This window comes from Periplaneta americana, chromosome 5 (assembly GCF_040183065.1).
Source record: "Periplaneta americana isolate PAMFEO1 chromosome 5, P.americana_PAMFEO1_priV1, whole genome shotgun sequence".
Classification (NCBI taxonomy): domain Eukaryota; kingdom Metazoa; phylum Arthropoda; class Insecta; order Blattodea; family Blattidae; genus Periplaneta; species Periplaneta americana.
Genome location: NC_091121.1, coordinates 164,790,607 through 164,813,077, shown reverse-complemented (window position 1 = coordinate 164,813,077; position 22,471 = coordinate 164,790,607). Strand labels below are relative to the sequence as shown.

The window sequence follows — 22,471 nt, the reverse complement described above, 5'->3', positions numbered from 1 at the left end:
TATATGGGTTGGATAAAAAGTAATGGCAACAGTTCGATATTTCTGACATGGCTTTATTCACAGGGGTACAACATTTACGTATCTTCTATATAGTCGCCCCCCTTATTTATTACCTTTTGCCAAATGGAAGGCGTCGTACACCATCAGCGTATCCATCTTTGTTGATGTTCCGTATTGACCATCCTAAAGCTCGGATAAGTTCATCTCTGGTATTGTACCGGGTCCCTCGCAGTGGTTCTTTCACTTTGGTGAAAAGATCGTAATCGCATGGATCATATCGGGTGAGTACGGAGGATGTTCCAGAATCTCCCATTGCCAATGACGCAAGAGGTCCTTTACAGCAGCAGCGGTATGACTCTTTGCATTATCATGAAGAATGTTGAGGTTCCGTACCCCCAAGTGTCGTTGTTTTCTCCTGAGGGCTGGATGAAGGTGGTGCTGCAGGAACCTGCAGTAATAGTCCGCGTTTACCATCTGCCTTGGAGGTACAGCGTGGTGCAGTATTACCCCATCAATGTCATACACCACAATGAACATCACCTTCACAGCACTTCCAACAAGGCCTTCCCGAAATGCTTTAACCCATCGTGCCACTGTGCGATATGGCAACGCTGCATCGCCACATGCTTCACGCAGTCCCTGAAAACATTCTTGTGCACTACGACCTCGTGCCACTTCAATTTTGATCCAGGAACGTTGCTCTAGTTTTGTAAACATGATCTTAGTGCGCTCGCACTATCCCTATGAAAGTCAACTTTCTACACACTACAGTAGATTGATGGAGTACTGTCGCCGCTGGCTACACTAACTCATCTAACAGTCCTTGTTCATGTCCATACAGCTGGCAACTCTTGAACGCACCATCGTCACGTGATAGCAGTGTTGCCATTGCTTTTTATCCAACCTATGTATAAAATGTGTAATAATAACAAAGCATGTGTCATTTGCAGTGTCACTGTTTATTTCAAAATCTCACTTCAGGTTACATCATTAAGTTGCTTCGTCATAACAAAATGCAGACTGGTATATTAAAAGAATTTTCTTTATTGTTTTTAAACTGTGTACATATGCTATATATTTTTTTTTTTTTTCGTTACTATGTACGTAAAATTAGCCAACTGTTTTAACTTAAATAATCATTCCGATTTTAGTAACAGAGAGGAGAATGAGCTTCGTTTTTTCTGTTTTTTTTTTTTCATTCCACTAAATTTCATAACCTTCCAGAAGGTCAACCACTTCAAAATTGGAATGCAATAATGCTGTTGTTCGTGGAAGCTGCCGTTCTCTATTTAAAATGGTTGGATCTGCCCCATTTTCAAGTAGAAATTTTGCGACATTTACGTTGTTACTTATAGCAGTAAGATGTAAAGGTGTCCTTTTTCCTATAGTGTCCCCAACATTTATGACTGCGCCATTTTTAATCTAAAATAAAGTAAAATTTTATATTAGAACTTTCTGTTAAATTCTTAACGTTCAAGATAATGTTATGAGTTAGTATTTTATACCTTCAGATGTCAACTGAGACCTTCCTGTAATTCTCCTAATCTGGTATTTGTGAGACAGAGACACTTCTAAAGTAGAATTCATTAAGTTATTCCCAATGACAAGGCAATAATTGAAGGGCTCCCTGCAAAAGGAGTGGCTCCATTTTTTTGGTCAAATTAATGTTTTGGTTGTTTCATACGTTAAAAATATGCCCGATCTTTTACCACAAGAACAGTGTGATTCCGAATACTTGGTAGTAACTTGGAGCTGAGCTTTCAGTCGTTTCGTTGCAAAAAGATAGCTCCTGGAGCTATATACAGGAAGAACTGTAAGTAGTGTCTTTAATTTCAGAGGTTATTTTTTGAGATATTTCAAACAAAATAGTTCAATAAAATTTTTGTCGTTTTTACTTCCTTTTCGAGATAAAAATCGTTTCATATTAAATATTTCATAGCGTGTTCTGGAAAAGCCATTGATTTAATTCCCAATATGCTGTTAATTTAAGAGAGCAGTGTAGCCTATTATTATAATAAATGATTGAAAAATTTTAGTTTTGTCCTTTGTGCAGAAATTTTATTCGAGCAGATGTGACCTTTTGTTCTGCAAAGGAATTTTACAATAAAAAGAAACCTCAAACAAACTAGGAAAGAAACGAAATTAAAATTTTATAAAGTAATGGCAGTGCCCATGTTCCTATATGGCTCGGAATGTTGGACATTAAGAAAAAGTGAAGAGAGAAAAATAGAGGCTGCTGAAATGCGATTCCTAAGGAGTATAGCTGGCTACACTTTGTTAGACAAAAGGAGAAATGATTACATAAGAAAGGAATTAGGCATCTTTAAACTAACAGAGAAGATACACCAATATAGAACTAAGTGGAGGGAACACGTGGAAAGAATGGAAGAATACCGCATTCCAAAACTGCTATTAGATTACAGACCAACAGGCAAAAGAAACATTGGCAGACCAAAGAAAAGATGGAATCAACAAATGTTTAATGCATGAGACCGGAACAAGCCTTTAGAGGCTTAAACCTTGACGATGATGATGATGATGATGATGATGATGATGATGATGATGATGATGATGATGAAAATTTCTTTACATTTAAAGGACAAAATTAAAATTATTTCAATCATTTATTATCATAATACACTGCTCTTTTAAATTGACTTAGCATATTGTGAATTATAGTCGCGACACTGTTATTCCTGGTGTGACTCCTCCTCATTGCTTATGTCCAACGAGTTAGAAAGAGAAGACTATAGAGTGGTCATGTTGTCCTGTACAGCTCTCTTTGCGGTGCCACCGCGAAACACGGCAGATCTGAGCTAAGCGCCCACCTTTGTAAAAATTCGTCTGCTTACAATGTTGTTTAACGGAGGTAAGAAGTACAAAAAAACGAAGAAAAAACATGCCTGTTGTGTGTGCTGCATATAACTGCAATGTCAAAAGGAAAAAGACAACTGATATATCATATTTCATGTAAATTTTATGAAGTTAACTCCATAGTTTTGTTAATTAGCAGCATTTTTTTCATGCATAAATGTGTAACAACGCCCGGCATAAACAAAATAAATGGTTCACTGGTAATGTACTTAAACTAGATACGGATAAAATCAATACAATTCCGTTTCAGACCCAGTGAAAAACAAATAGCAATACAATATTAAAACTATTTCGACACCGGCATCCTTTATTTCTGCTCCTTCTGTCCTTACTGCTTATACAAGAAGACGATGAGCTGTAGCTTATAAGAAGTAGGCCTATTTCGAAGACAAACGATTAATCAAATAAATGGTTCACTAGTAATAAAGTTAAACTAAATACGGATAAAACCGCTACAATTCCGTTTCAAACCTAGTAATAGCAATCAAATATTAAAATTGTATTTCGACACTCGCATCCAAAATAACGCAAAACTCTGGGGTAGGTCGTATTGTTGTTAGTATTTTGACTGGAAGGACATGAAAGAACATAATTGAGCACCCACGTGCAATAATGGGGTAAGTATGAATATATATTTTCGTAACTACTTACCCCATTATAGTACGTGGGTGCTCAATTATACACTAATAATTATCTGTGGTGCCACAGCCCTTGAAAGGCTCAGACAGACCAGCCGGCTGTTGGCCTCACGTTCACACTTCGATAATAATTATACTTTACTGTAACAAAAAAACTGAAAGCGAGTTTTGTCATGTTTCACCCACGTTACAAGCTTGGAGGTAAAGGTTGTTTACTACAGATAGGGCCTACTTTCATTCTTTATCTTATGGTATAGTAAATAGTTTTGCAACGTGTAGAGACTGGGAAAACAATTTAATAAAATCATCCGAATCATACTCGTTCATTTTATAGGCAATCTTGCGGGTCGCATTTAAAAGAACCTAGGAATATTAACATTTTCTTCAGTATATTTGCTAGGACTTCTTGTCATACTGCATGACAATTTTGCTTAGGTTATTCTTTTAAGCATTCCTTCTAGGAATAGCTCAAGTGTTTTAAATTTAGCGTACATAAGTTTAGATTAAGTTCCTAGCACGTATTTGACGAAATACTAGGTTTTTCCACTTCAGTTTAACTGATTTATGCAAACGCAATTAAGACAGCTGACGATTCTAATGTCAGTTATCACCACGCCCACTTTGTTTTGGGCGCATAAGTTCATTACCGACGGTCGTTCAATTTTCTTCAAACATGGCGGCGCAATGACCACTCTATATCTTTCTCTTTCTAAATCGTTGCTTATGTCATAGGAAATGAAGGCTCTATAAAGTCTAGGTAGGTAGTATCGTTCGCCATTTTTGTTCTTTCGTTATCGAGCTACCATACGAGGAATCTATTTGCCACACCGTTGAACATTATCATGTTGTAGCTCCTATGATAATAAATCAAACGCACTGTAATTCAGCAAATAATTGAGCGGTAAATAATGTCTTAGTGTGCTTTCTGTGAATGCCAATGAAAGAGCAAAAATGCCGGGTGATTATATTAAGCATTTATCGAGCCTTAAGAAATGAATAACATCTTCCTGAGCGAATCACAAGACGCACACGTTTAAATGTAGCCGACCTGCAACCTGATTGGCAGCCGGAAATTAGAGTGACGGGATTATAATTCAATGGCTTTCCAGAAACACGCTATGAAATATTTTGTATAAAACTATTTTTATCTGGAAAAGGAAACAAAAACGAGCAAAATTATAATAACAATTTTTGTATGAAAGTCTCAAAGAGTAACATCCTGAAATTGACATTACATACCGTTCATTCTATAGGCCTATACAGTCGAAACTGTTTATAGTGACATTGTTTTTAATGACATATTGGCTATAATGGCGAAATCTAACGGTCTTGTCTAAATCCTATATAAACACTGTATTTAAAAAATTGCTTAGTACAACATCGCTTATTATGACTTATCATATAAAACGACGTATTTTTATCACATTTTCAGAGACATTTGTCGAATATAACGTCCAATGTTGATTTTTATTTGTTACGATTTGGGGATTACTGACAACAACGTAACGCTTATTTTCAAACTCTTGTTTTCAGTTAGATTGTAGATTTCAAGTCAGTATGTCTGTTAAACAGTCAAGGCAAGCATCACTGTGAAGATGTCGCAAAAGAAAAGGAAAGTGTTTAATACTGAAGAAAAGTCACACATAATATGGTGCTTACGAAATGGGAAAATACCCTGTGCCTAGCAAAATATGTTTAGAAAATATTAGAAAGAGTAAATTATTTTACATATCTCGGATACACATTATCTTTTTTCGATGAAGTAGACATTTCACAGAAAATTTCTAAATACCCCAAAACAATGGGAATAATTAACAACATTATAAAACCTTCCCTAGTACAAAGGCATACTCGAATTCGCCTATACAAGACCTTGGCGAGACCTGTACTTTGTTACGGCAGTGAGGCATGGACATTGAGGAAGAAAGACGAAAGCACAATAACAGCTAATGAAATGAAATTTATGAGATATACAGCGGGATATACGAAATGGGATCACAAATGCAATGAAGATGTAATGGAAGAATTACAACTAGAACCTGTAATTAATCACGTAAAACATTATCAGAACAACTGGATAAATCATCTGCATCGCATGCATAGAGATAGAATCCCAAAAGTCATGCTCCACTATCGTCCAAACGGGAAGAGATCTCTCGGTCGTCCAAAGAAGTGCTGGATTAAAAATTCAACTGTGAGATCGTAACAGGCCATTTGGCCTAATACTTGAAGGGAGGAAGAAGAAGAAGAAGAAGAAGAAGAAATATGAATGAGCATTCAGTTGTTCATACACCTCATTCATTTATTTCACATCTTTTGTTTTATATCATTGCCTGGCAACCTCGATTGTTGTTACTGTTGGTTAGAGCTGAAGCTACAAAACAATACCACAGTCTAGTATATACAGTCACGAAGCTTGAGTTGTTGAGGGTAATAGGAACAATAGACTGTGCTGGTACTATTTCACATTGTCTGTGATGAGGCGATAGTAGAGATCCTAGTGGTTAGCAACTATCTATGGATGCATATTCCCTATGTATTGAGCTTCGTGGTTGTATATACTAGACTGTGATAATACCATTGAACATTTCTTGTAATAGATGTGTTCGTGTATTAAATTAATGTAAAATGGTGTATGCCCTTTAAGAGAGAACAGAAATCATATTTATTTATGAGAAAATATGTGCCTTTCACATGGTACTGATATTTAGAATGCCAGTTATATTTGTGTATAATATTGCAATCTGACTCTGTTTCTATAAAATTTGAGTGTACTTACAAGGTACTCAATTACTCTTAAATCATTATCCAATGTAGCATGGAGTACTGCTTCACCCAATAGAGTAAAACCAGTAGTGTTGAACATGTTCACATATGTACCACTCCTTAATAGTAAATTAGCCACACTGTAACATTTTCGTTTTAATACTGCAATCGATAACGGTGTCTCTCCATAAGCATCTTCTTTATGCATCTGTAATACAACTCATTTTTGTCAATTCACTTCATAAAATTTTCAGTAAAGAGTGTAAAAGTTTAAAACTTAAAAATGTTATATTTTAAACAAATGTAATAAAACCCTAACAGAAGTATTAGTGTTAAATATCCTAGTAATTCAGAAAATGTTAATGACGCTTGTAATAAATTATAGCACAATACAGTAGAGTCCCTTCTTTGTTCATAAACGGGTGTAAAAACTATTAGCCAATCAAAGGTCATTTAATATATATGTACGTACTGTGTACTATTTTATGTGCCCGCCCCTATCTTGGTGGTGCAGCCACTCCCGAGCAATGAACCAGTGATGCGTATGCAGAAAATGGGGAGTAAGCAACAGGATGAGTGCAAACACTATTTACTGTTTTAATACTACATATTACTGAGGTTGATGTACTTGTCTTTAAGTGTTGGAGGGACCGTGAAGCAGATTTCCTACACGTTTCAACTTAATTTTTTGTCTGAGTAAATGTATTATTATGAAATGGTATCAGTCTAAATTAATTAAAAATATTTTTGTCGTTAATATTAAAACAATTAGGCCTACCCTTTGAAGAGGTGGAAAAATTCAAATATCTTATATAACACAGAACTGCATGCATTGTATTCTTCACCTGACATAATTAGGAACATTAAATCCAGACGTTTGAGGTGGGCAGGGCACGTAGCACTTATGGACGAATTCAGAAATGCATATAGTGTGTTAGTTGGGAGGCCGGAGGGAATAAGACCTTTGGGGAGGTCGAGATGTAGATGGGAGGGTAATATTAAAATGGATTTAAGGGAGGTGGGATATGATGATAGAGACTGGATTAATCTTGCTCAGGATAGGGACCAATGTTGGACTTACGTGAGGGCGGCAATGAACCTCTGGGTTCCTTAAAAGCCATAAGTTAGCAAGTAAGTAATGTTGTTGTTGTTGTCGTCGTCTAATGCCAGGCATTTGACAATAAAATCATTTGACCTCTTGCACTCCAATATTTTTCAAAGATATTATCATGACTAGCCACTGAAGCACAGATTTTGAGGTGTTCCGAATCCATTTCTTGGTTTGAGTTGCACAATGGGCAGTTAGGGGACTGATATATTTCAATTCTATGCAGGTGCTTGGCCAAACAATCATGGCCTGTTGCCAATCTAAATGCAGCTACAGACGATTTTCGTGGTAAATCGGGAATTAACTGTGGATATTGATGCAGAGTTCCATTTTTTTCCTTGGGATTGAGTTATCAAATTTTGTTTGTTGAAGTCTAAGTATGTAGATTTAATAAATCTCTTCACAGAGTAATACATAGATTTAGTAACAGGTCTGTAAGTAGCAGTGCTGCCCTTCTTTGCTAAAGCATCCGCATTCTCGTTTCCCAGGATTCCACAATGGGATGGTATCCATTGGAATACAATTATTTTATTGAGTGATAATAATTGAGAGAGCATTTTAGTTATTTCTGCTGTTTGAGATGAAGGTGTGTGTTTAGAGACTATTGATAGAATAGCTGCTTTGGAGTCTGACAATATAACTGCGTTCCTAAATTTATTGATGTGGCATAGAAGATTCCTGAGACTTTCACTTATTGCAATGATTTCTCCATCAGAACTTGTTGTTCCATATCCAAGAGATCTATAAAGTGAGAAGAGACAGCACGTAACACCTGCACCGGCACCTTGTTCTCTGGAGATCAAGGATCCGTCGGTGTATAAATGAAGCCAGTTTTGTGGAGGGTACCTAATATTAATTGTCTCTAAAGACAATTGTTTCAGTATTTCAGTGTTTACTTCTGATTTCAGTATTTCTTCTGTTAAATTTAGATTATATTCTATATTTAATAGAGTTATAGGGTTTGGTTTAATTTGTAAGTTTTCTTTTAAATTCGGGATATTGAATTTCTGTTTTAATTCTTGAACAATGGATATGAAACTTTTTTGAGTTTTCAATCTACAAAGAGGACTGTATGAATGCCAATTGTTACCTGGTAATCTGATAAGTTTTTCATATTGAATCAGTGCTTTTTCTTCTATTGTCATTTTGATGCTGTTAATATTAGTGAGGAATCACATAGAATCTATTGGCATTGTTTTGATTCCATCAGTAATGAGTCTGAGAGCTTAGTTTTGAACATATTCTATGTCGTTTATGAAAGGTGAAGTAATTAAAATTTCTCCGCAGTATGTCACCACTAGCTGTATAAACATTTTGTATGTAGTGTTCAAAGTATCCCTAGAGCATCCCCATTTCTTTCCTGCTAGTCTTTTTAGAAGGGAGAATCTTTTACGAGCTTTTTCAGAAATGTATTTGAAATGGTTGCTCCATGTTAACTTACTATCGAAAATAACTCCAAGATATTTGGATTCGTAAGTCCTAGGAAGGTGTTGGCCATTGTATTGGATATTGAATTCTCTTTCTTTTTTACCGAGTGAAAATATTTGGTAGTTACTTTTGCTTAAATTGAGTGCCATCAAATTTGATGCATTCCATTCATGTAGTTGATTTAGAGCTTTAAGAGCAGAATTTTTAATTTTGTCTCTATGTCTGTAAGATCCGGAAGTCCACAAAACTATATCATCTGCAAATAGTGCTGTTTTGATGTTTGATTCCTCTAATAGGGAGGGTAAGTCATTTATATAAATATTGAATAAAGTTGTACTGAGGACAGCATCTTGAGGTAGACCTCGATATGTTTGTTTGTAACTAGAAAGTGAGTTATTGAATTTAGTGGCAATGAATCTTTGACTAAGGAATTCTGATATCCATCTGAACATATTGCTGGAGATACCCAATTTCTGAAGTTTTAGTAATAATTTATTTCTCCAAACAGAGTCATATGCTAACTGAAAGTCAATAAATATTGCCAAGGTATCTTCTTTCTTGTTAAAACTGTCTTTTATTTCTTGGCCGAGGCATATGACTTGTTCATTGGTAGAGTGTAGTTGTCGAAAACCGGCTTGTCTTGGTGATAAAAGATTTTGGGATTCTAAATACCAAGTTAATCTGTTGGAGATCATGGACTCCATGGTTTTTGCTATCATGCTTAATAGTGCTATTGGTCGATAACTATTAACATCATGAGCAGGTTTCCCTTTTTTTGTGAATTGGTACAATGATTGCTTTTTTCCAAGCTGCAGGAATTGAGGTGTTCCATGATAAATTGAAAATGGATAAAAGTACAGACTTGGCTTTTTTCCCCCAGATGTTTCAAAAATTCGGAATGAATGTTGTCGGGGCCAGGAGATTTCTTGGTTTTTAAATTTTGTATAGCTAGAGTTAATTCTTTGGAAGTAAAATTTTGATGAAATATTTCAGGTTTTGTACTAGTAATATTGTTTTTATTATTTTTATGTAATTCTCTTTTGATAAATTTGTCAGTTTTTTTGATATTGGGATGTAATCTGTGAGAGTTTGAGATGTGTTTATTAAATGCGTTTGCTATATCTCTACTATCTGTTAGTGTTTTGTTATTATGAGTAATAGGTTGGCTAGTATTTTCCTGTGTATTGGAAATATTCTTCAGAAATTTATATGTTTTAGAAGTAAGTAATGTTAAAACAATTATTTTATTTAGAGGAGTTATCACTGTAATCATTTACTCTTATATTTATATGTATTATTAAAAAAATAAATGATACTCGGAAGGAAATTAAACACAGAATAAATATGGGAAATGCCTGTTATTATTCGGTTGATAAGCTTTTATCATCCAGTCTGCTGTCAAAAAATCTGAAAGTTAGAATTTATAAAACAGTTATATTACCAGTTGTTCTTTATGGTTGTGAAACTTGGACTCTCACTTTGAGAGAGGAACTTAGGTTAAAGGTGTTTGAGAATAATGTGCTCAGGAAAATATTTGGGGCTAAGAGGGATGAAGTTACAGGAGAATGGAGAAAGTTACACAACACAGAACTGCACACATTGTATTCTTCACCTGACATAATTAGGAACATTAAATCTAGACATTTGAGATGGGCAGGGCATGTAGCACGTATGGGCGAATTCAGAAATGCATATAGAGTGTTTGTTGGGAGGCCGGAGGGAAAAAGACCTCTAGGGAGGCCGAGACGTAGATGGGAAGATAATATTAAAATGGATTTGAGGGAGGTGGGATATGATGATAGAGACTGGATTAATCTTGCTCAGGATAGGTATCGATGGCGGGCTTATGTGAGGGCGGCAATGAACCTACACGTTCCTTAAAAGCCAGTAAGTAAATAAGTAAGAGGAGTTACCACTATAATAATTTACTCTTATATTTGTATGTGTTATTAAAAAATCTTCTCATATTTGTGTATATATGCTATATATGCTAAAATAATTCTTATTTAAGTTTGTATCTTCATGTGTAAGTGAAAATGAATTTCTTTCTTCGTCTTTACTGTATCTTTTCATATCAACATCCAGCATGAGCAAAGCGATCGCCATATCAGTAACGTATTGAGTGGTGTTCCTGTATTGGGAGGAGTCGGCTAACTTCCCAAATTAGAAGTTTTCATAACAGAAGTTTCCAACGAAGAGACTCCACTGTACCTATGTCTTACTCAGTTGTACAAAACCTTACTAGTCTGTTACAGTCTCATTCTATGCTTATTAGGCCTGTCTAATGACCATTTTTCATTAGGGTTGTTAACATGAAATTCTAGAATTGTCCATGATCTTTCCTTTAAGTTCTCTCTATATCTGGAGTCAAGAAAGTGATGCAATTTTTAATCACCGAAAACTGTCTAGCCTAGTATGTTCCATTGTTTTTCTTAAGATTTTATATGATTGATGGTGTCATTGCTATGAATATTCATTCTTCACATGTTTGCTGTTCAGAGGAACAACAACGTAAGTGCAACATAAAATGTTTTATGCTCGACCATGCCGAAATGTACTAATTATACACCTGGTAGCAGTCCTTTAATGCATGTCATTAAAGTTCACCTACTCATTAAAGTACAGGTCTTCAGCCAATGATAACTCAGCTTACATGTGTTCAGCCAATGACAAGTCAGCTTTGTACTGTTATAAAACCGCAAGTATCGATTATTCTCGGATATGCAATCGAAAGAGAATTAGCGAAAAGTCATGGAGGCTGGAAATCCAATACTGTCGCAGAAGGTTATGTTCTGTTACTATAATAATTAGCGTTAATTGTAAATAATATTCAAATAAATTCAATTTGTCATCTCGTTTTTCAATGTCGAATTCAGTAATCAAGGTTATAATATTATCAAGTTTAACGGGATTACATCAAGGTCTATGACATTATTGTTCCTCGGAAAAAATCAATACTTTCGCGTCTGCGCACATCTTACAATTCACGACTAGAACAAGGTCACTTCCGATCTTGTCAGATACAAATAAAATGTATACATCTGAATACCGGTAATTTCAAGTTAGAAATATGGTCGAGCATAAAAAGTCGTATGAAACTCGCCTATAATGGTAATTAAGAAGCTCGTATGAAAATTATGAAACTCGCTTGTGCTCGTTTCATAAACATCCATACTCGCTTTTTAATTACTATCATTATAGGCTCGTTGCATAATGTACTATTTCAGAAGAAGCAAAAAATAAAATTTTATTTATAAATAGTAATTTTAAAAATTGAAAAAGATTGAAAAAAAAATGTTATGGCAATCGAAATAAGGGAAAATATTTTAATTGTTTGGGTACTTTTAAGTAGTAGTAGTCAGATAGGGGTGTTTTTAATATTCACCAGAATTTTGCAGTTGTTCTTCCAGAACAGCAATATGTTGCATTGATGTTTTATTGACTTCTTTTGTAGTGTGGTAAATATTTAGACAAATATTGCTTTGAATACTCGATTAATTATGTCATGGAGTATGTAATACATTCAACCGTCATTTACACATAACAAATTATAGGCTGACTGTTTAAAGGAACTAACTTGTTCAATTGATTTACAATGTATGAAGGGTCCATGGAAAGAACATGCTAATACACTTCTCTTAAATTTACAGGGGAACATGTCCTAACTGTAATACCTTGATAAAGACGTCATTACTTTACATCTCATTTAGTTTAAATTACCATGTTACAATGCAGGCTTTTTGCCATTCTGATGTACTAGAAAGATAGTTCATTTGATGAGCTAGCAGATGGGACTAAAAAACAAAAATAAACAAAAAGTGACGTAGCTTGTTCTTTCCGTGGACCTTTCATATGAAAAATTTACTTACTTGGTATATGTGACAACAAAATAACAGTACCGCAAAGTGGGGTGACTTTGAACGCCGAGGTGACTTTGAACAGTAATTTAGCGCCTTTCTAAATTAAATGCTGTACCCAATTGCGAAAAAAACTGAACTAATTTATTGACAACTTAAACAGTTTTTTCGCAATTGGGTACAGCATTTAATTTAGAAAGGCGCTAAATTACTGTTCAAAGTCACCTCAGCGTTCAAAGTCACCCCATTTTACGGTATATTAAATGTAGCAGGAAACTGATGTGCTCTATGTTTTTTTTTTTTTTCCGAAATTTGTGCTGAATTACATTATTGTCAATATAGATAAAATCTATAGATAATCTTGGTATAAAATGTATTTATCCAATTCATAAAAGGAAACAGAAGAGTGTTGGTGAACATTTTATATTAAGTGGTTCAGGCAGAAGACTAAATTACTTAGCATAAAATACTCCAGTAATAATTAACAAGAATGATTGGCACATGATTTTTCACAGTATCATGCCATAAGCAAACAAATTTTGAAACAGATAATAATTATTATCTCAAATTAGGATTGCAAGAGATGAGGAAGTGCACTGTATAACCTCTCCTATTCAAATCTCATCCTCAACTTGCCCATGGTGTAATCTGCTCATGCAACTGAGGCTCCGGTAGTATAGAGGAAGTACTTTGCGATTGACGCAGTGATGTAAGTGCCATTTCTGTCGATAATATCTGACCAGTTAGTGCTCCAATAAAAGTTATATAAAGCCCAAATATGAAACTTCTTCATATATAACTTATATCAGAACCGTCATCGTATTGGGGAGCGAGAAAGTGAATGGAGAACATCAAAGTGCCTGGCACTGCTACTATCACCACCACCACCACCACCACCACCACCACCACCACCACCACCACCACCACCACCTCCTCCTCCTCCTCCTCCTCCTCCTCCTCAAATTATTACTGCTAAGACTATAATGCTTGACTGCCCATTGAAATACATTATGTGTGTATGCGTATTTCTGTTTTCCTTATTTTCCTCTAATATCCTGTTCCTTGTTCTTCCAAGTGTTCTACTTTGTGGAATTGGAACATTGATTGATATTTTATATATGTATTTGCAATAAAATATTTTGCTGAACTCCAGAGTCTTTAAATAGACAAAGCAAGAAACGAAGTAAAGTATACGAGAGTGAAAACATTAAACCAATAGAATGCATTTTGGTTCTCAAAATGGGAAGGAAAATAATTTAGAAACCATTTTAGAGTATATTATCGAACATTTTATTTAATGACAATTATTGATAGAAAGCTTTCAGTATAAAAAATTAAATGAAACAAAAATTTTAACATGTGATTTAAATTGACAGTTACTGTAGTAAAAAAGTATGTGTAGAAACAGAACATAAGTAATTGGAAACTACTAGGTGAAGCCTCTCTTTTTAACATTGCTTCTTTGTTCTTTCCCAAAGTTGATCATAGCATACCGGTATGCCAACAGATTGATGTGGACATTGGTGTTGACTACGTAGGTGATCCAGGACTCCAGCACCCAATGGATATATTTAATGAATTTTTGTGCTGAAATTAATTTGTTTCGATTTTCACTTCATATTTATTTATTTATTGAAATCCATCACCAACAGAAGCAGGCTTCCAATTACAGGTGGCTTACACATATACATACACAAAATACATAATAAGAAAAAAAAGAAATAAACAATTACACATAACAAACAGTGGAGAGTTCTTGAAGAAAACAGTTCTAGGAATGGGAATAACAAAAGGTCGTCTGTGACGTAATTCTGTTTTTTTACACTGAACTGAAGGAATTTAAGAAAATCACAGTTATTCAATATATCATTAACAGTCTTATAGAGTAAAATTTGACTATTTATTAATCGTCGAGATTTTAAAGTTTTATAATTAAATTCAAAAAGTAACTGATTATATGAAATTTGCTTGTCATAAGACGACACGTGATGTTTTTTAAAATATAAATAACGTAAAAATCTTTTCTGTATCCTTTCTATTTGCATCTGATGGGACTGGAACTGAGGTGACCATATTACAGACCCATACTCTAGCTTACTCCTAACTGAGTTTTATATAGAGTATCAATAGTATTTATTTTTTTTAATTCTTTTGTATTTCTGATTATAAATCCTAATTTTCTATATGCATCAATTACCACGTGATTGAAGTGCATTTTAAAACATAAGTTGTGTGTAAAATAAATATCCAAATCCTTAAATGATTCTACTCTAGGTAACTTCACACCATTAATTTCATACGAATTTCGAGCAACTGTCTTATTTTTAGAATACGTCATAAAGCAACATTTATTAAGATTTAACAGAAGAAAATTATCGATACTCCATCTATATAGTCTATCCAAATCATGCTGTAGATCAAAAACGTCTTGTTGTTTGTCAATGACTTTATACAATTTAACATCATCAGCATATAGTAAACATTTAGAGTGCAAAATCTGTATAGGTAAGTCATTGATATAAAGTAAAAAGAACAAGGGACCAAGATTGGATCCTTGGGGTACACCTGAAGTTACTGTGAATGGTTTTGATTTTACTTGATTGAATGAAACATACTGCTGGCTGTATGCTACGATCAGTTGAAAAATAATTTTCATCAATCATGTAATGTGATATTTATCAAAGAATACAAATTATCCATTTACATGATGCAGTTTTAAGAATTTGCTATAACTATTGTTGGAGGTCTCTTTCACCGCGATGAATGAATGAATGAATGGTAGGGGAAAATATTTAAAAGGTATGCGAGAACCTGTCCTTGTAAGGAAGATTGGAAGTGAGAAAAACTGAATGTGTGAGCTCCAAGCTTTTGGCTACTTGCCTCATTCCGAGTTAGGCCATTCCACCGAAGAAACTTTAGAGAATTTTTAAGGGGGAAAGCAAAAATGGACGTAACCTAACAGCTCCCACATAAGGGGGGAGAGAAGCATGATAGACCAGCATCAGGACAGGAACGCCATTGAGAGGGAGTCCTCGCAAGAGAAGGGTTCTGAGCCCTTTCACTGCGCAAGTGACATTCGAGTAGACTCACCCCAAGCACCGAATGCAACATGTGAAAACGAAGACTTCTGTTTTGAAAGCTTTAATTTGAAAAAAAAAATGCCGAAACTTTTGTGGGGAAGTTGTATAGATCCGTTGCTCATTTCTTTTAACTGAAAGAAAACATCCAACAAGCAATATAGAACATATTTGAAAATGGACTATAGAAAGTGTCCGGGAATGTACTGAAGTGATGTCAAGCATGCCTGAATGCTGAAGGTCACCATTTCCAGCAGTTACTACAGTAAGGTACTGGTAAGCCTTTTATTTCAGTATTGTGAGTTTTATTTTGCTGCAAATTATGGTCACCGTTTGGTGGGAGATGGGCGACCCGTATAGCATGCGGACACTGGTAATGAGTGGACATCTTGGGTCGAACGCTTTGTACTATCTTAGATTACACGAATACTGTTGATTGTTTTATCTTGAATATTTAATTTGTAAATTTATATCAGTGCCAAAGTGTGAGCACTCACTGAAAAAATTAGAAGTCAGCGCCAATGGACGTGGAAGAGTTATTAAATTATAATTATTCCCTGAGGACACGAGACGACAATTTGGCCCACATTTGAGAGTGTTCTGCAGTTTTACATAAATTTCAAAGCTGTATTTATTTGTTTCAGAAATTAATCTTTCATTCATAATGTAAAGCATTAAGAATAAGGATCTGCCACAGAAACATTTTCACGTTTCATGTAAATCTCTGTATCCACCCTTGAGCACATGCTATTCCTAACATACAAGTACAGTGAAACCTGTCTAAAGCGGCCATCTGAAGTTACCTTGTAAAATGGCCGTTTTATCAGGTGGCCACTTGATTAAGGTTGCGGTTTTTATGAATCAGCATGAAAATACTGAATTTCATTGACTTTTTAGTACTATGTGCGTACAACAATCGTGCATGTTAATGTCAGCCTCTTCCATTCTTGCAACTAGCCGTTTCAAAATTCGCTTGCGGTATCTCAGTTTAAATGACTGGATAATACCTTGATCAAGGGGCTGGAGGTGTGATGTCGTATTTGGGGGGAAGAATCAGCAATTTCACGGATCACATTGCGATTTTGTCGTTTAATCTTTGAACTGAAATCGCATAGCCAATTCTCAAGCAATGATGATGTCATCCAAGCTTTATTGTTGGCAGTCCACTTCACCCCCAATAAGCCCATGTCAACATTTTTCAAACATCTCGGTTTCAATGATTTCCCTCCTGCAGCATTATAACAAAAGAGCAGGTTTATTCTGTCTTTTGCCAACTTCCCCCCCGTTACACTCTTTTTTTCTTAAAACTTAAAAGTTATGTTAGGTAGGGCCCTGAAAAAAAAAACTTGTTTCGTCAACATTGTAAATGTCTCTGAGTTCATATTCCGCAAGAATTGAAGGCAGTCTATTTTTTCCATTCTTCAACAACATTGGTTGCAATGTCACCTCCTTCACCAGACACAGAACGAAATGCAATGTTATGCCGTTTTCTAAAGCACTGTAACCACCCATTACTAGCAACAAAATTGCTTACATTGAGTTTTTTTGGCAATTTCAAGAGCTTTCTCTTGAATCATAGGCCCACTTACTGGCAATTTCTTCGCCCTCACGCACTTGAACCGTTCATAAACGAAATCATTCACATTACTAAACACAGATTCTTTCTTCCTTTTTTGGTCACCACGCTTATTTTCCTCCCACTCTTTTAATATTACATCTTTATTCTTAATTATACCGTTTATTGGTGTCCTTCCACATTTGAATATTTCTGCAATTTTTCTCGCAGATGTCCCCTTCTCACTTTCTTCAACCATTTTTCGTCTCACCTCTAAACTTCTCTCTTAAACTAACTTCACAGTTCCTCTGAATCAACTAAATGAAAAGAAGAAAAATTCGTAAAAGCTGGTCCAAATAGAGAAAGATAGAAAGAGGAGAAAAAAAATAATAAAAAAATTCGAATGGTTAACTACTGACCTAAAACATACTATGACATTTTCGACAGAAAAGTCCGTGTTTCAATTCTTTAAAATGAATAAGAATTTATAGCTGTGCAGGGTCGGAGTGGAAAATGACAAAAGAGTCATAAAACAGTAACCAACTAACCCCAAGATATGGAGGGTGTACTGTTGTACACTTATTGTCCCCGTGATATTGCTTCCTGTCCTCTATCTATCGAAAAAATAGGTGAGACAGTATCCGTGAAAAAATTTTTTGTTGGACAGTGACTGTTATAGTCAGGTTCCAATCCAAATAGATCCCGGCTGCTGGCCGGTGCATGAGGTGACCGCTAAATAGAGAGAGAATTTGTATTAATCTTATGGAAAATCCAATTAGTTCCAGAGAAAATTGGCCTTTTGGCCAGGTGGCCGTTCAAATGAAGTGACTGCAAAGGCAGGTTTCACTGTACTCACGAAGTTTAGCCAGGGAAATCTCCTGTGTGCAAAGTTATATACTTCACCTGTGCACCATGAGCAATTATTAATCTGCATTCATTCAGCATACTGTTGTCACTTGCAACATGCAGTGGTGTCCTGTTCCTGTTGTTTGCAATATTGACTGTAGCTCCATGTTTTAATAGCAGTGGTACTATCTGCAGAAGTTGTGTAAAAATTAATGAAACATTATAATTATAATATATTACAATTATTTCATTAGCATTAATATGCTTATTAAAATGATAACTCTACATTTGACTAAGGAATTTTGGCAAACATGTATTAATCAAATTTGACACAAAGTACAGTATCAAATATCTCATTGAACCACTTACAAATATAACCATATCAAAATAGTTAATGTGTATCCTCCTGTAAAGATTTAATAGTGGCATATTACGGAATGAACCTATAATGGTAGTAATTAAGACATCAATATATTTATGAAACGAGTGTAAGCAAGTTGTCTTGCAAAAAAAAAATCAATAAATACGGCGTACATGCAAAATTGCTTCATTCCTCCCATCTGTAGTCGAGAACACGCTGAAAATACACTCATGGTCACTATTTCATTATCAGCAAAGTAACATACCAATGAGCCAATAAGACTACAAGGAAGAGTTAAACACAATCAAATACGTAGCACAAGAAAATGGATACAACCCTAACATAATAGACAACATAATAAGAAAGACAAAACAGAATCACAAAAAACTTAGGAATACAACACAAACACAAGAACACAAAAAATACATCACACTAACATACGAAAACAAAAACACACAAAATTGCAACCTCATTCAAGAAATTAAATTACAACATCGCATACAGAACACAAAACCCTCTAAAAAAGCATCTCAACACACAAACAACATAAACAAACAAATGCAACCACACAGGCGTATACAAACTCAAATGCAATACCTGTAACAACTTCTACATAGGACAGACAGGCAGATCATTTCAAGCACGTTGCAAAGAACACATCACAGCCATAACCAAATCACAGAACACTTCTATATACGCAGAACACATCACAAATACCGACCACACCTACAGCAACATAAACACAGACATGGAAATTCTGAATCTTTAACCGAAAAACCAGAAACTAAACACACTAGAACAATACGAAATATACAGGCACACAAAAACACACTGCACCAAATCCTCGACACACAACTCAATTTCAGAACGCACACACTCTCTGTCACTTCAATTACACAACACAAACACACCCCCACAGGAAACGCAATCAGAAGGCGTGAAGACCACCCAGTTCTGATGATAGCCCATCAGCTGAAACTAGTCAACAAGGTAACCTAGTTAATTAACACGTGAAAGCATATATGTATATGCTTTATACTTCGAAAAGATATTGATTTATCAGGACACAATGTTTCGGCAATAGGAACAAGACATTTCTTACTTAGTTCACTCTATGTGAACATTTTTCTGTTAGTTCCTTTGTCTTCATGATACATTCATGTTCATTAATTTAATCAAAATTACGAATGTTTTTTGTATTCTTTTATGTCTGTTGTAACATCATTTTGCTTCTCATACATCTCATCCTTCCCATTATCAATCTTTGTTGTTTTTATGGTCCATGCATCACGTCCGTATTATAGCCCACACATGTTTTGCATTTTTGTAAATTTTGAGTTCTTCTTTTTACTAGAGAAGATTTTTTTTTCCAATGCTATCATGTTGTCATTCGACATTTCTGATCTCTCCAGGCAACGGCTTATGTGTAACCAACCCACTTCTAGGCAGAGTTACACTGCCCCTGATATGATAGTGTAACTTTTATATAACAGTAATGTTACTTTCATTCCTAGCTGTCAACCACATACCCGTCAACAATGGGTATTCCACTCAATACAGTAGTTATTGCACTCCACAGAAAGACAATAACAACTCACGTGAATTATTGAGGAGAACAACAATGTACTCCTAATCTCAACTAATGTTCACAAAGCACTATTTACAAAACAAAACTGTCAGTTCTTAGTTCACAGTTCGTTCGCCCTGGCTAGTTCTTCTAGCTCACTCACTCAAGTTCACGGTACGTCGAACCCAAGACTTTCAGATAAAGTTCACTGCACGTCGAACCCAAGACTTCCGGACGCGTTGCTTCCGCCTGGACGCTGCCACAGTTATTCGAGTTCACTGCACGTCGAAACCAAGACTCCCGTACGCGTTGCTTTCCGCCTGGACGCTGCCACAGTTACTCAAGTTCACTGCACGTCGAACCCAAGACTCCCGGACGAGTTGCTTCCGCCTGGACGCTGCCACAGTTACTCAAGTTCACTGCACGTCGAACCCCAGTCTCGAAGGCTGGCTTCCTTGCTGCTGATTCACAAACTGACTGACTCGCGGCTCTCTCGCCCCTTTTCATTTATTAAATCACACGTTCTCGAATGTACTGCGTCCCGAAGTTTCTACAACAATCGGGTCGCGTGGCTTTTCGAAACTTCCAGATATCCCCCCCCCCTTTGCTCCTTCTGCTCGGCGTCACGCTGCACCTTGCCTCGCACTAGATGCGCGAGCAACTTCCCCGACGCGATCAGGTCTTCCAACATGGCGCCACAATGGGATGACTATCAATATGTGGCAAAACGAGAAGTCTTAAACCTAAACTTAACCTAATTACCAGACCATGGACGAATGCAGGAACAATTCCTTTTCAAGGAAAAATCCCTGTGTTCTAATCGGGAATCCCTGTGTTCATGAACTGTAACCAGCTCTGACCACTAGACCATCAGGCTGGTCACTAGAGAGGATTTAGACCTCGGATTTAACAACAAGCATAGTATGGTTTTCCTTAATCACTCTGGACAACTATAGTAATATGCGTTACAAGAGCGGTATGTTGAAGTTTTCATGTTCGAGGAAAAGTTTGAAAAAGCGAAACGTATTTGAGCTTTTTTAATTTCCAAGAATTGAAAGAAAACATACCGCTCGTGTATCGTACATTATTTTGTGCAAAGATCGTTTATTACATACCTGAAAGAGGAATTTCTAATTAGTTGCAATGAAATTGTCATCTTGGTTTCTGTTCAATGACGGCAAATTTGCAAAACAAAAATATCTATCTTCAACATTATTGCTTTAAAATGTTTTCTGTGTTTACAATACTCCAGCAGGCCGTGATATACGTCTTGTTGATTTTTTCACGGCTTCCTTAATGTTACTTGCATCACGAATGCAGTAACTTCAGTGGAGTTGTAGAGTTTACTTAATTTTTGCGAATATTTAAAAACAATAATTAACAGTGCAATTTAGGTGAAATTGCAGTGTTAAGTTTCCAATTTATAATTATTATTATATTGAACATCCCTAAAAATAATATGTTAAAAGCCTAAAGCAGTAAAATTAATATGTCACTTAAGCGGTAAGAAGAGGGAAATTGTTATGTGTGTTAGGTTGGAAATACTGAATGTGGAATTTTAGACTTTCTGCGGATTGGTTTTGTGCGGAAACCAAGCAAATACGCACGATCTTGCACAAAATTAATTTATATACTGCAGTGAAACTTACACGGTAGTGCCGTAATTGTATGGCAACATGTAGAGGAGTGTCTCCTGTCGAGTCCTGAGCATTTATATTAATTGTAGGTAGATCCAAGAAATAAGAAGTCATCAGAACATCATAACGCAAAACTGCTATATGAAGTGGTGTTTCTATGTCATTATTGAAACAGTTTATGTTTGCACCTTTCAGTACTGAAGCACGAACCAAGTCCAGATTTCCTTGTGACGTTGCTTTCAGTAATGCTTCATCAATATCTCTCAATGGTTTCTTTGTTAGGAACTGCAACACTGTATCAGTAAAACAAATTATTATTTAAAAGGACGACTTGATTAGTTTAGTCATTTCCCTGAGCTTCCTAACTAAAAAAAACTGTTCCCAACATTAGTTCTATCTTTATCCTGACACAATCTTCATAGAATTGGAATATATCAGTCCCCTAACTGCCCATTGTGCAACTCAAACCAAGAAATGGACTCGGAACACCTTAAAATCTGTGCTTCAGTGGCTGACCATAATAATATCTTTGAAAAAAGTTGGAGTGCAAGAGGTCAAATGACTTTATTGTCAAATGCCTGGCATTAGAAAACAACAACTACTTAATCTGATGATAACTGCAGGGGAAAAAAATGCATAGGGGTTGCACGCATTTAAAAAGTTTGACCAGTTGTATCAAACGAAAATGACAGATTTTACAACTTCGTCACGGTTCATGACAAGTCTGACACCCTTCTTTGCTTTCATTCACCTGTGG

The 22,471-nt window shown here is 35.7% G+C and overlaps 2 protein-coding genes across 2 annotated transcripts in view; one reads left to right on the top strand and one right to left on the bottom strand.

Annotated features, from left to right (window-relative positions):
• Positions 1-22,471, top strand: part of LOC138700260 (uncharacterized) — a 280,196-nt gene that overhangs the window by 10,477 nt on the left and 247,248 nt on the right. The window lies entirely within an intron of this gene.
• Positions 187-22,009, bottom strand: LOC138700259 (serine/threonine-protein phosphatase 6 regulatory ankyrin repeat subunit B-like). Its single transcript, XM_069826754.1, has 4 exons — positions 21,727-22,009; positions 18,207-18,338; positions 6,292-6,486; positions 187-1,422 (listed from the first exon to the last, which is right to left on the bottom strand). The coding sequence occupies exons 1-4, from the start codon at positions 21,826-21,828 to the stop codon at positions 1,204-1,206; spliced, it is 648 nt and encodes a 215-aa protein (XP_069682855.1). The 5' UTR covers positions 21,829-22,009; the 3' UTR covers positions 187-1,203.

Coding starts and splice junctions, on each gene's coding strand:
- LOC138700259 (XM_069826754.1), bottom strand. CDS start 21,828: ATGACTTCTTATTTCTTGGATCTACCTACAATTAATATAAATGCTCAG. Junction 18,339..21,726: donor TACAATTACGGCACTACCGT/GTAAGTTTCACT, acceptor CAACTTCTGCAG/ATAGTACCACTGCTATTAAA. Junction 1,423..6,291: donor TAAGAGTAATTGAGTACCTT/GTAAGTACACTC, acceptor ACTTTATTTTAG/ATTAAAAATGGCGCAGTCAT.